The following is a 15,408-nucleotide window of genomic DNA, read 5'->3' on the forward strand; positions in this document are numbered from 1 at the left end:
TAGAACCAGTCTCTGGTCACTTATGCATTGCTCTGTTCAGGCATTCATTCCTTCACCCATTTTTCAAATAAGGTCTCGTGTCCACTGTGTGTCAAGCACTGAGCTAGGCACAGGTACAAGTCAAACCAAGTCCCAACCCAGGTCACCTTCCACAGGGAAAGGCTGCCAACAGAAAAGGAAACAGACAAACAGAGTAGTGAGTGCTTGAAACAAAGCCAAACAAGGCAATGAACAAGAGCTGGGGCTGCTCCTGCATTAGGTACAGTCAGAGAAGGTCTCCCTGAGGTGACACCTGGCCCAAGTCTGAATTAGGAGAAGGAACCAACCAGATGAAAAGTGTGCCAGGAACAGAGAAAGGCAAGGGCAAAAGCCTTGAGGCAGGAATGAGCCAGTGATTCATCATGAAGGGAGAACATGGTAGGAAAGGGGGGAATGGTGGAGGTGAGTTCACGACAGGTGGCACCCCAAGTTTGGATGGTTTTGTAGGCAGTGGTGAGGAGGTTGGATTTTATTCCAAGTGCAATAAAAGACCTCATCTGATTTTTTTTTTTTTTTCTTCAGAAGGAGTCTTGCTCTGTCACCCAGGCTGGAGTGCAGTGGCGCAATCTTGGCTCACTGCAACCTCTGTCTCCTGGGTTCAAGCAATTCTCCTGCCTCAGCCTCCCGAGAAGCTGGGACTACAGGCATGCACTGCCACACCCAGCTAATTTTTGTATTTTTAATAGAGATGGGATTTCACCATGTTGGCCAGGCTGGTCTCAAACTCCTGACCTCAGGTGATCCACCTGCCTCAGCCTCCCAAAGTGCTAGGATTACACACGTGAGCCACCATGCCTGACCTCATCTGATATTTTTTAAAGACCACTTTGACCGCTCTTTGGGAGATGAACTTCAGTGGACAAAAGTGGAAGCAGCACTCTTGGGCAAAAGAGAATGCCACAGAGAAGAGGGAGAGAGGCAGACAGCTTTGGGACACGTTCAGGGATAGAATCAGCATTTCTTCATGAAAGCTTACATGGCAAAGTGTGGGAGGGAGAAGAATCTAAAGTAACTTGTATGCTTGTGACTTGAGCATCTGGGTGTGAGTTGGTGGCCTTTACAGAAACTGGAAGACAAGGAAAGAACAGGTTTGGGGACATCAAAAGTTCTTTGGACATGTTAAGTTTGAGAGGCTGAAAATTATGGGATATAGTCACCCACCAATTGCTAAAATCCAAAAGGGTGCTGATTGCTGACACACTAGAACCACTGATGGGTCTCTCTGGGGAGGAGCTTGAAGGGTCAGTTGAAAATGCCATCCAGATATTAGTAGGACTAGGAGGGCATCATATCCCTGTTCTTATAACTTATTATGGAACTTCTGCTTAGTATCTCTTTGAAGTTAGAAATGGAGTAATTTACCCTAATTGTAAAGCCCCATTTGGCCACATCGCAGGATAGATGGGACAGCTTTTTTCTGGAGTTCCTAATAACAAATGCCAAATCTCTGTGATTGTGTGTGTGTGTGTGTGTGTGTGTGTGTGTGTGTGATCATGTGTATGTGTGCATGCATGCACATACATGCCGAGCATTTGAAAACACCATATGGAATACCATGCCCTCCATATAATAAGTCATGCTATCGCCAAGTTTCCTTCTGTTCAGTTTTCTATTGTATTATATAAACAAGTTCATCCATTTATTCATTTTGTTTTTTAAAATGTATCAATTCAATATAATTTCCTTCTGTGCGTTGACCACTAGGTCATCTAGGTACTAGAAATTTAAAGATGAATAAGACAGTTTCCCATATGAGGAACTAGAGTCTCTACAAGGCCAGAGGCTATAGTAGAAAAGAGGGAAGGTAATAGTCATTGTAACTGGACATGTGTGATGCCAAGGGTGGTTATCTAATCCATCCTGAGGGTCATGGAGGAAGGCTTTGAAGAGCTGACTAGAGCTAACATGTCCTCTAGGGATACATTATAGTTTTCTCGATGAATAAAGATGGAAATCGTGACCAGACAGAGGTCTTATGCCAAGGCCTAAGAAGGTAAAGAATATACCTAGAGACGTATTCAGAGGGCATGTGATATTAAGACACACACAAACTATTTTCAAGTTCTACAATCAATCAGAAACAGTTGAGGATAATGCTCTTCCAGATATCCTCTGGACTTCAAACCTTAAGGCTGCCTTCCAAGTCATCTAGTTTTGAATATTGCCTCATTCAATCCTCAGAGCTCTAGGAAGTAGCCATTTCCCTCACTGGTTTCCCTATGAACAAGGCAAGGTTTCCTTTGAGCCTGTTTCCTTGTTATAAAATGTGAGCCAGGTTTCTCTGCTCTGACTTATGATGGTCTCTTCTTAATCTATACAACTGTGAGAGGAACCGTGGTAGAGTGAAAAGGAACTAGACCAGGAGTTGGGAACTTGCTGTGTCATCCCAAATCTGCCACTGTTATTACCATGTTTTTGAGAAAGTTGAAGGTCTCTGTTTCTTGATTTGAAATAAATACAGAGATGAGTTGGGTTAGAGATTTCTGTAGTCTCTTGTAATTTTATTCTGCAATTCTGAAATTTTTAAAACAGCTCAAAATCCCATCAAGTAGGTGCTACAAAATTATCATATTCCTAAAGGATACTTTATTGAATTGTTGACTTAATAGAGGATCCAAATAATCAGACACTAATGGAAGTCTTGCTATTTGTCAGGCACATGCTCAACTGTTACCTTATATCTTATCCTGGGTAATCTTCAACTCAGTCTTATGAGATGGATATTTATTTCCCTAATGTTACAACAAAGAGAAATTCGAGGACAGTAATCGAGTCCAATTCCATTCACATAAAAACAGAATTCTTGCTTTGGCTATTCATATGGAGTTGGTTTCAGTCCCGGGAACAGCACAGCCACAGTGAACGTGTACATGCTCTATAAAAATGCTCAGCCTGGTACCCTTGTTGTGGCACTTCTCACACTCTGAATTGAATTAGTATTCTCCAGTTTCGCTAACTTTGCTGTTACAACTCAGAGAATGGACATCTAAGTGCTCACAGGATAGGCATAGTGCCTGGTTCATAATGGGTATTCGGGAAATGTTTATTCCTTAATTAAATTAATGCCTTGATAATCAAATCCAAGAATGAAGAAGTGAATGAGGAAATGAATTCCTAAGTATGTAAAATCTGCATTCCTCTGGAGAAGAAAAGGAAAAACATTTTGCATGGAACGGCTGTCAGAGCAGCAGGCAAAGCCCTCCTGGCTATTTTTTCCTTTGCTGTGACATCTCTCCATTTGTGATTTCCTCTGATTTGCTCTGCATTCAGCCTGAGCCTCTACTACTCTTGCTTGATTTCAGCTCCCTCCAATATTTCTTGTTACCATTTGGATGCCATCTGGACCGCAGTGGTAACCCCTCCAAGAGAGGCACAGCAGCAAAGAAAGATGACTGACTCCGAGAAGTTCCCCTGCCCTCCTCCCCAAAAGTGTGTTGAATCCTGTCATCCTGCTGATGGGAGCCAATTTCACATTACTGTGATTCTAATTCACTCCCTTTTCAAAGTACTGAACCGGTGCCAAATCTTGTTAGGAGTTTTTGAAAAATCCTTGAGTTTTTGCTAATGTGGAACTAGAATAATAGGATTTTAAAAGAAAAAAGGAGATAGGACGAGACCATTAAAAACAAATAATTGCAAGCTTTTAGAAATGTTTCCCCTTTGGTTTCTGGTTTTCTGTGTATATTTATACCTGTTTGTTCTATCAAAACCATTAAAGTAGCAAAACCATTTGCAGCCTGATCCTTCCCCTCACAAAAGAGCTAAGGCAAGGGAAGAGGGCATTGAATTCTAAAATCCTCCTTGTCAAATGTCAGATCTTTGAGATGAAGTCATGGATTAGAACCAGGAAGCTTCTACGAGTGTGTAAATTATACAGTCATTCCCAGTGTTTCTAGAGAGCTCTGTGGCTGTGATGGTGTTTTCAGTGTTTCTTCCTAATTTCCATCCCTGGCCACATCTTGGCTGTCATGATGATGATACAGCACAGAGAACGCTATGTCATCATCTCTGTCTTTATGATGACTGCCCTCTATCCCATGGCAGCAGCATTTCCACCATCAAATTTCCACTGCTGCTACTGCCACCAGCTCAAAATGTATGCTGACCCCAGCTTCCCCAACCCCACGACGTGGGGTTGGGTGTGATGTGTTTAATATTAAGGACAATAATACTAATAACCACTAGCATGAATCTTGTCATTACTCTGAGCTGGGCCCTAAATACTAAAGGTTTTATGTGAATTATCTCACTGATAACACCAACTGTATAATTTCTTGTTTTCTATCTCCTTCACGTGGTAGAAGACTTTGTTTACAGATGCTTAGTAAATCATATATATTTAATAAATAGAAGTAAGTGAATGGATGACCAATGATCACAGCCTTATGACAGTCATCTCTGGAACTATCACCATCTCCCCTTTACACTAGCATTATCATTTGTCAGGCATCACAATTAATATCTCCTTTCCTTTATCACTGTTACTGAGGTCAGACTTAATTTAGCTATTAGTAGCTTATTGCATAATCATCTTCTGCCTGCAGATCGTGCCACCAACCCCAACCTCATGTATATTTTCAGGAAAATATTGAATGGCTTTTAGAAAATCTGAGCATCAAAACATGGAGTTACTATCTGAGTTCTAAAATAGGTGTAAGGGATGGATAGGAAGAAGAGTGGGAAGGAGAAAGGGTGGGGTGGGTGGAATGATGAGGCAGACTCCTAGCCAGCCGTGCTGGTTTAAAAACTGAGGGAAGGTCCAAGAGCAGGAGCTGCTTTGACTGAGCATCTGCTCTGTGAAGACCACAGTGCATCTTCAGCCTCTTCTCCAGGTGACTTCATCCCTTCCCTAGACCTATATCACCCAAATTTTTGCCATGACCTGGCACCTGCCTACCCTCACCAACCAAACAAATAATTCCATGACTATTCTTCCTCCTGCCCTCCCTCCCTTCCTTCCCTTTCTGTAATTTTCAAAAGGGAAATGACACCTGTTGAGGTTTTACTCTGCCAGTTGCTGTGCTATTTTCATATACATCAGTCTTCTCACTGCTTCCTCTCTGCAAGCCCACATTGTAAGCATTATTATCCTTGTTTTTTGCAGGGGGGAAACTGAGGCTCAAATGATAAACTTTATTCAAGCAAATGCCAGTGATGGAGCAGCAGTTTGAACTGAAAACTACTGTTGCCCACATCTCTCTTTTCATTCCCTCACTTTGCCTCTCCTGAAACCATCACATTTCTCACTTTAAAAGTACTCAGTGTTTTCACTTGCAAGCAAATTAGTTTTCTTGACATTAGATGAAAGTTGAGAAGGCCAGGAATCCAGAGGCAGAGGCTTTAGCCACAGCTATGCCCTGTCATTTGCATTAGCCCATTCAGGTCAGCTTAGCATCCTGAACTTTGTCCACTGGGTTCTACCTTTCTTGCAATGTCTCAATAAGGTGCCAGCAAAATCCTTGCACCAACATTCCCCATGCTGACCTTCCCCTTGCATATTAAGAAAGAACATTTCAAGAACCAGCTTAATTTTTAAGAAGCTGGATGTAAATATTTTGTTGTTCAAGGATTTGAGGACATATTACATGTGTGAGCACTTCAAGGGAAGATGTAACTTTTATTGTAAGACTGAACCACTTCCCTTTATCCTCCAACCTTCTGGACAACCTTTGGGATCCTCTCCTGAATTGGAAGCTGAAGAAGGAGGACTATTAGCTGCTAAAGTGAGGCCCAAATTGGAGTAATTAGAGGCAATTTCTCAATCATTATAAAGACAAAACCTCAAAGCGCACCAATTTCTCTATTAGATCAAGGCATTGAGTCCAGCAAGACCACCGATCCCCAAAATCTCAGTAGGCCTGGCACATTTAGGCATTAAATGGTATTCCATTTTGTTTCTGTTGTAATGAAACTTCATGGATTTCCATTTGAAACATGAATCTTCACTTTCTTCTGAAAAACCTCACAAATATCTGGCTTTCACTTAGCTCCAGCAATGAAAGAAAAAAAAAAAAAAACCTCTTATAACTAGAAGAAGTCTGCTGTTTTTGCAAACTGAATTTGATTTCATGGTACTGTCTAGACATAGCAAAGAAATCAATTCTCCCATAGAAATCTTCCAGTCAATGCAAATATAGGATATTCTTTAAAAGAATAGAAAATATATAATGAATGACTATCTCTAGTATTTGGGAAGCACCTTGTTAACTGGAAGTTTATTTTTTAATATATTTTATCTAGAGTCATGCTGTCCAATACTGTAGCCACTAGCCACATGAGGCTATTAAATCAAAAATAATTAAAATGTAATAAAATTTTTTTTTTTTTTTTTTTTTTTGAGACAGAGTCTCGCTCTGTCACCCAGGCTGGAGTGCTGTGGCCGGATCTCAGCTCACTGCAAGCTCTGCCTCCCGGGTTCATGCCATTCTCCTGCCTCAGCCTCCCAGGTAGCTGGGACTACAGGTGCTGCCACCTCGCCTGGCTAGTTTTTTGTATTTTTTAGTAGAGACGGGGTTTCACCGTGTTAGCCAGGATGGTCTTGATCTCCTGACCTCGTGATCCGCCCGTCTCGGCCTCCCAAAGTGCTGGGATTACAGGCTTGAGCCACAGCACCCGGCCAATGTAATAAAATTTAAAATTCAGTTCATCAGGCATGCTAGCCATATTTGAAGTGTGCATGTATCTACTGACTGCTGTATTGGACAGCACAGATAGAGAACTTTCCATCATCCCAAAAAGTTCTACTGGACAGGGCTGGTCTAGAGATCATTTATTAACATTAGAGTTTCTATTCCCCATCTCAAGCCACTTGCCCTTGTTCTTCAATTGCCAAACAGAGCTTTCCCATCTGTCTCTGCCAGGAAATGGGAAAGTGGCTGTTTACTCTTGGGTAAAGGTGATAAAGAGCATAAACTCTTAGATACCCTAGAAGGAATTAGTCTTCATTAGCATGTGTCTTCCTTGTTAAATCATTCATTAGGGAAAGGTAACATGCATTCGGATGCCTGGAATCAGTAGGTGTCCTTAATAGTACCCACCTTAGTGCAGTTACAAATCATTTAAGTTAATCCATTTCTCTTGAGCCTTCTAAATGGAAAATTTAATTTTTTTTTTTTTTTTCAGTCTTGGTCTGAGCTCTGAGTTTAGATCTAGAAGCCTTGTGTGGTCCTTGTCCCACAACTGTCCACCCCAAGCTACAAAGATGATACAGCATAGCTCTGCTCTGACCTTATGAAAACAAGGACCATATGTTATTCATCCAGGTATCGCCAGTGCCCAGCCAGGACATGGCATGTGGAAAGCACCCAGTGAATGTTCATTGAAGAAATTAATTAATCAATTGCATAATCAATCAAAGCGGCTTCAATTTTCCTAGGAACCTGCTAATTATTCCTACTGAGAGTGTATTCCCCAGCATAGTGATTTGCAAATCTGGCTGCACATTAGCATCACCTGGGGAGCTTTTAAAACCCGCTGATGCCAGGGCCCCACCCTAGACCAGTACAATCCAAATCTCTGATAATGTGGCTCTGGCATCGGTAGCTCTGACATCAGCAGCTGCCCCAAAGGATTACACTGTGCAGCCAGGAGTGAGAAGTTTCTGATTTGGAAGCCATAAAAAAGGTTTTCTTCCTGTGTGAGATTTTTTTTATCCCAAGTCCCTTATGCACTGTCATTTTTCCTGTAAGAGTAACATGAATCTGGTCTTCCTCATTGCCTTACTCAGTAATGGAATCATAGTGTCCCCACTGTTTCAAAAAGAGATTATAGGAAGATAAACTCCCTGTGGGAACTTTATTTCAATGTTTTAATGAAGATTTGAGCCCGAACCATATTGAAACAACATGAGAAAATACCTTCTTTTATATTTCCTCACTGGAAGCTTAAGTTGCAAGTAAATTTGATGTCATGTTGAGTTTTTAAAAGAATACAAAACTGTGTACATGCTATGATAGCATGAAAGAAAAATCTGTAAGAAACAAAACAAAAAAGACTTTAATATGCGTGCATTAAAACTCAAGTGGTAATTGTGGGTAAAACAAGATTTAGCAATTTGGAGAGACTAGGGAGTAGATCAGTTTCTGTCCATAAGAATCACCTGGGAAAAAGTATATTTATTAGCTGGAAGGATCTCCCCACTGGCTGGAGGAAGTGCACTGGGTGTCTCCAAAGGTTACCCCAAACAGGTAACTGTAAGAAAGCAGCTCTGAGAAATGACTGAGCCAGAGTTCAAACAGTAAGGTAGCCACAAGGTAAAAAAAAAAGATACAGATGGGATGAAGATGATCAGGCAAGACTATAGCCAAGAGCAGGGCAAAAGAGAGAAGATGGAGTCAAGAATGGATTGAAGGGTTCAGGAGTAAGGACAGGAGGTCTAGGAAGTGCTGGGCTGTTGGTTGGAGGTGGTTTCTAAAGAGAGGCCATTGAAAAGATTTTCTTCGTTTCTTTTCCCTCTATTTCCAAACATTATATAATAATAGTTTCCTAACATTAAACAATATGTGCTTTGGGGCCAGGCTTGGTGGCTGAGGAAGGCTGAGGTCAGGAGTTCGAGACCAGCCTGGCCAAACTGGCAAAACCTCATCTCTACTAAAAATGCAAAAATTAGCCAGGCGTGGTGGTACCCGCACCTTTAATTCCAGCTACTCGGGAGGCCGAGGCAGGAGAATCACTTAAGCCTGGGAGGCGAAGGTTGCACTGAGCCAACATCACAACACTGCACTCCAACCGGCGACAGAGTAAGACCCTGTCTAAAAAAATAATAAAAATAAAAATAAATTAATTGTTCACGTGCATTACTGAAATGAGCCAATAATAGGAGAAGATAATAATAGCTACTAGTCCTTGGGCATCTACTGTGTGCTAAACACCAAACAAGACTTTGCACACATATCTCAATTAAACTGCTCAATAAACTTGCCATGATGTTGTCATTACCCACTCCACTTTAAAGATGAGAAAACAGGCTCATCAACTTGTCAAGGGTTACATGGCCAGCACATCCATGGCCTGAAGTGGCCAGGACCCGGTACATATCTGTGTGATTCCAAAAAATGCATTTGTTCATCTGCTCGGACCAAGTTTCAACTGAATTCAAAGAAATCGCCTCATCACACCTCAGCTCCACACCTCACCGAAGGCTACCTCTCCTTTCCCAGGAAGGTGACAACATGCTCATGCTGACACTGGTTATCCTCCCACATTTTCATTATATGGGACATGGTGGAGGTTTTTATGAGCCTCTACCACAGGCTGGTTTTCAAATTTATTTAATTCATCCATCATGCTCTGAAGCCATTTGCTTTTTTATATTGGACAGATGTAATGAGATTTTGGACACTAAAAAATGTTTTTATTAAAAGTTATGACCCAGAGCTAGTTGGTAGGGGCTCTGCCATAAATTGCTAGGAGTGTGTGCATTTATAAAGGATGTAGCGACATAACCTTAACCTTTTAGGCCACACGATAGATTACAGGATCATTTAGACTAATATTGTCTCACCACCTCTCCCCACCTGTGGCCAAATAATAATAATAATAATAATAATAATAATAATAATAATAATGTCTATGTTTATTTGATGTGGTGGCTTTTCCTCTCATTGTAGCCATAGTTAAGTCATGTTGAACCACGGGCTGGTGGAAACAGGTGGTTGGTGGTTGACCTGAAGGCCCTGCCTTAGTGGGCCCGGGCACATTGATTCTTCCACTCTGCTCTGCTCTGCAGTCTGTAACTGGGGCTGAAGGAAGCAACAGTCACATGTCCTATAGACAGGGTGGAAGCAAATTCTGACAAAGCACAGTATTACGAGGCTATGGGTGATAGTTTTCCCACTCCTCCATTGCCAAAAGCTCCCTCAAAACTATTCATGCGTAATAACTCCATTTTAATGTCCATATTAGCAGATTTATATTAATGTTTTACTATTTGGAAATCATCCAAAGAATAATTAGCTTATATGTATAGACCAGAATATGGCTATTAAGATATACATGTATATGATATACATACCTATAATATGTAATATAAACAATATAATACAAAGTTAACAAAGCAATTAAATGTTGCTCACTGCCAGCTACTTCTAGAACATGCATTCATTTCTGTATTTCTGAGGACTGTTACGTGCCAGACCCTCTACCAGCTGCAGGGGGAAACCCTCTACCAGCTGCTTGAGGAAGCTTACGGTATGATAGGCACAGATAATGTACTGAGGACACTCAGGAGGATTTCAGTTCAAAGGATAGAGAAACTCTTCATGGAGGAGGTGGCTTTTGAGCTGGGTTTGGAGAATTTGGGGAACATTGAGCTTTCAGAGATGAGGAGAAGAGCATTTCTTTTTTTTTTTTTTTTTTTTTTGAGATGGAGTCCGCTCTGTCACCCAGGCTGGAGTGCAGTAGCACGATCTTGGCTTACTGCAGTCTCCGCCTCCTGGATTCAAGTGATTCTCCTGCCTCATTTTCCCAAGTAGCTGGGATTACAGGCGCCCACCACCACACCCAGCTAATTTTTTGTAGTTTTGGTAGAGACGGGGTTTCACTATGTTGGCCAGGCTGGTCTCGATCTCCTGCCCTCATGATCCACCTGCCTTGGCTTCCCAAAGTGCTGGTATTATAGGCATGAGCCACCACGCCTGGTCGAAGGGATGTGCATTTCATGCAGAGAAGACAACATGTATAAAAACACATGAAAACCAGCTGTTCACAGACTGCTCCAAAGAGTAAAGTTTGTCTAAAGCACAAGGTGACATTTTGTTCTTTTAAAAGAAAATTCTCGAATGTAAACAGCATGCTCTTATCCATAGCCACTGCTGATGTCTGTAACTGCAGGGCAATGTCTGTAATTGCAGGAAGATGGAATTTAAACTTACAAATTTGCCATTGCTGTGTTTCCTAATCAGACCCATGTTTTATCATCTGCTTATGCTAGAAACATATTCCAAGATTTTCACAGACATTGGAAACAGCTCCCGCCTGCTGAGACCATGGAAGTGTGAATCATAGATACTGTCATCATTAAACTCATAAATCCATGTCATTTGTGTGTCACTCACTTCATCCTCATTCATCATCCCTTCCACTTTCAGAACAGCTATTCGTTTGAGGATTTTGAAGAACGGTTTGCTGCAGCCATCCCGGTAAGAATTAGAGCCCTCTCAGGTTAACTGTTTCATGTCATGATCTCCACATTCATTTCATGCTCATCAGTCGTGCCTTGTGGTTACAGAACAGAAACCTGCCCATGGACTTTGATGAGATTTTTGAGGCAACGAAGGTAAGGCCTTGAGGTTTTTGTTAAATGAGGTTGTTCTGCTCATACTCATGCATTCCATATTCTCTTCATCCAGCTGGCATGAATGGCAGACTTGCTGCCCTGCTCTGCTCTAGTAGGTACCTATTCAAATGTTCCCAGGATGACTATTGGTGGGCCCTGCCATGAGGTCAAATAGTGAGAGTGTACGTACGTGTGTGTGTGTGTGTGTGTGTGTGTGTGTGTGTGTGTAAACAAGAGTGTGTGTTGGAGAGGAGATACCACCCCTTCTTTTCATCCAGCAATACTTTTCAAACCTCTAACATGTCCCAAGCATCCTAATAGATGCTAGAGATGCAGAAAAGTGGCTTTCCTAAAGAAGCTCACAGTGTAACATAGTGCAACATTGCATGGGATAAGATATGACAGTAGAGCCTCGCCTAGCGTAGTGTAGTATATGCTGTATAACATGATATAGTAGGAATTCAGATACATGAACAGGATGTGCCAAGTACACCACTGGTACTAAAACACAGGTGAGGTTGCTATTCAGTCAGTATAACCTGGTATAAATATATTGGTTGTAGTCAACATCTGTTCAAATTGACTGATACACAGGCCAATGAATATTGCCACTCCTAAATACAGTATTGGGAAACCTCCAGGATAAAAATCTTCAACCTTGGCAGCAAATTAGAATCATTAGGAGAGCTTTCCAAGCTCCAGTGACTAGGTTTTACCTCAAACCAATTAATTCTGAATCTTTCGGTGTGGGAACCAGGCATCAGTAATTTTTCCCTGGGTGATCTTAGTGTGCATCCAAGGTTGAGAACCACTGATCTGGGAGTGTCATGGGCAATGGGATAGGGTACAAATTGAGTTAGGAAGCCACTTCATAGGAAACAAAACAGAAAGCCTTCTGATTCACATCCTGAAGGATGTTTGGGGAAGGAATGAGTGTTCTAGGTAGGAGGAGGCGCACATGTAAGACCCTGAGATAGCCTCTTCTTTCATAACTCCCTGTGCTTCTCTCTTCCGTTGATTGTGTCTCTGGGTCTGTCTTTCCATAATATAGCCAGCTTATGACAATAGGAACAGGAATGTGCCTTACCTATCTCTGTAGCCCTTGCTCTTGGTAGCTGATGCATGGTAGGAACTCCCATGTCTGCCCACTGAAGGGTCACAGAACTCCTGATGCCAAAACACAGGGAATGGGTCTGTGAGAAGGTGTTTTCGGGGTCAGTCATAACATCTCAGCCTCCATTAATTGTGCCTTTAGAATTTCTCTCTCGGAAAGACCTAGGGATCTTGTTGCAGTGGTCTAGTTGGAAGGAGCAGTGTACTAATCTTTAACTAGATATTACTGAAAAACCATCACTTGTTCATATCAAAGAATGACTGGGGAGAGAACAGGCCTGATGGAGGTATTAGGGAACTACCTCCCCAAACATCGAAGCTACTTTTCCTTTACTGTCCTGTACACCTTACAATATCACTCTTCTTACCCCTGGAAAATGCCCAAGGGGCTAAAAAAGGGGCAAAACTACCATCTCCAGCTACATCTCTCTTTACCAGGAGACATTTGAAATGATAGTAATGGAAGGGCCTTACTCTCTGGCGAGTAGACATCTCAAGCTGACATTCCAAATGACCTCAAATGGATGTGCATCCTGGCAGACCTTGTAGCAACCCAGATTTCTGATTAGAGAATGTTGTAGGCTGGGCTTCCACTATTTAGCAAGGCTAACTAAGGTTTGGTAAAGTGATGGATCGATGAACAAGATGCTGGTGGGTGTGTGGGTCAAGTCCATCCCAGCTGCTTTTAGCTGACCAATCAGAGGTGAGTCACTTAACCTCAGCCTCAGCTAGCTCATCTGTGAAACATAGTGACAATGGCACCTATGCTGGTGACTTTTCGGGGCTCAGTGAGTGTCAAACATGATGATAATGTATTTGAAAGCGTATTGCAAACTATAAAGTGTTTTATAAATGTGAATTGTTAGTTTTATTCTCTTGAGGCTTTTAAAATGATTCATTAGAGCGTTATTATCAGATGGAACATGGTTTATTAGCTTACAAATAAAAGGACTGGGGTTAACATGGGGAGGAGGCCTGTGAAAATAGATACTATTTCAGATTCTCGATCACATATGGTTATTAGGATTATTTTTAATTTTATGGCCCAAGAATCCCCTTTTTCTATAAAATTTAATTAACTCAAGGTTCTATTTAAACAGCAAACCAATGGAATGAAATAACAATCTATGTTTTATGCCTCTGCATGTTTTTCTCGTTTAATCCTTGAGTGAAAATCATCTGGCAAAAGGAAAGTCTATATCTCAAGAATGAAGGTTATTTTAAAAGTTGTGCTTAAGGAGAAAATTAGCCAATAAATTCTATTTATGATGTTAGTAAAAGTATGCCGTGAGTTCAACACATTTGAAATGTAAATTGTGTGACTTAATTAATAACTTCATTTAAATATTTTCCGAACACTGAAAATAGTTGTGGGCCATTTTAAAAGCATAGAATTGCAGTCTCAAAGAAGCCCAGAAGCTTCATTTGAATTGATTAAATAAAGTTATTCCTTTTATGAATTTGGAAGAGGGTCTAAAAGACTAGCAGAACTTCACCAAATAATATAAAATATTGCTAACATGCTAGAGAAGGATTACCAAAGAAGAGCATTTCAAGTCCAGCAAGATTTGGGAGAGGACCTGTGTGCTGTCCACCTCATTCCCATCAGTTGCTGGGCTGTTACTGTATGAAAGAGAAACAAGATAGGCAAGAATTGATGGAAAAGGCTGTGAAATGTATGAAATTCCCACCACAACCTTGCCCCTGACCACCACTCTGGCCTCCTGTCTCCCACCTTCATGTTGGTAACTCTGAACTGCTTCCATTACCACCTACCTACTCTGTTCCTGGCCTCTGGCCATTTTTAAGCAGTTTCCTCTGTCTGGATGGTCTCCTCTTTTTGGTCACATGGCTCCTCTCCTTCAGGATTCAGATCTAGGCTATTTCCTTTAGAAAGTCTCAAACTTTGCCAAAAGCTGGTTGGGTCTCTATATTACTCTGTTTCCATGCTGCTGATAAAGGCATGCCCAAGACTGGGAAGAAAAAGAGGTTTAATTGGACTCCCAGTTCCACGTGTCTGGGGAGAGGCGGAAGGCAAAGGGCACTTATTACATGGCGGCAGCAAGAGAAAATGAGGAAGATGCAAAACAGAAACCACTGATAAACCCATCAGATCTCATGAGACTTATTCACTATCATGAGAATAGCATGGGAAAGACCAGCCCCCATGATTCAATTAACTCCCCCTGGGTCCCTCCCGCAACATGTGGGAATTCTGGAAGATACAATTCAAGTTGAGATTTGGGTAGGGACACAGTCAAACCATATCATTCCACCCCTGGCCCCTCCAAATCTCATGTCCTCACATTTCAAAACCAATCATGCCTTCCCAACAGTCCCCAAAGTCTTAACTCATTTCAGCATTAACCCAAAAGTCCACAGTTCAAAGTCTCATCTGAGACAAGACAAATCCCTTCTGCCTATGAACCTGTAAAATCAAAAGCAAGCTAGTTACTTCCTAGATACAATGGAGGTACAGGTATTGAGTAATTACAGCCATTCCATATGGGAGAAATTGGTCAAAACAAAGGGATTACAGGGCCCATGCAAGTCTGAAATCCAGCGAGGCAGTCAAATTTTAAAGTTCCAAAATCATCTTGTTTGACTCCAGGACTCACATCCAGGTCACACTGATGCAAGAGGTGGGTTCCCTTGGTCTTCGGCAGCCCCGCCCCTGTGGCTTTGCAAGGTACAGCCTCCCTCCTGGCTGCTGGCAGGTGTTGAGTGTCTGAGGCTTTTCCAGGCTCATGGTATAGGCTATCAGTGGATCTACCATTCTTGGGTCTGGAGGACAGTGGCCCTCTTCTCACAGCTCCACTAAGCAGAGTCCCAGTAGGACTCTGTGTGGAGGCTCTGACGGCACATTTCCCTGCCACACTGCCCTAGCAGGGGTTTTCCTGAGGGCCCTGCCCCTGCAGCAAACTTCTGACTGGGCATCCAGGCATTTCCATACATCATCTGAGATCTAGGTGGAAGTTTCC

General features: G+C 41.9%; 1 protein-coding gene across 2 annotated transcripts in view; it reads left to right on the forward strand.

Moving 5' to 3' along the window:
• The window catches only part of DAB1 (DAB adaptor protein 1), a 1,267,144-nt gene that overhangs the window by 1,219,687 nt on the left and 32,049 nt on the right, over nucleotides 1–15,408 (forward strand). Inside the window, exons 9-10 of one of the 2 annotated variants that reach the window (XM_030913326.1) lie at nucleotides 11,127–11,177; nucleotides 11,267–11,314. The exons of the other annotated variant lie outside the window; for it this stretch is intronic. Of the exons in view, the coding sequence (XP_030769186.1) occupies nucleotides 11,127–11,177; nucleotides 11,267–11,314 (99 nt within the window). The remainder of the gene's footprint in view (nucleotides 1–11,126; nucleotides 11,178–11,266; nucleotides 11,315–15,408) is intronic. 2 annotated transcript variants of the gene reach the window in all.

This window comes from Rhinopithecus roxellana, chromosome 12 (genome assembly GCF_007565055.1).
Source record: "Rhinopithecus roxellana isolate Shanxi Qingling chromosome 12, ASM756505v1, whole genome shotgun sequence".
In the NCBI taxonomy this organism is placed as follows: domain Eukaryota; kingdom Metazoa; phylum Chordata; class Mammalia; order Primates; family Cercopithecidae; genus Rhinopithecus; species Rhinopithecus roxellana.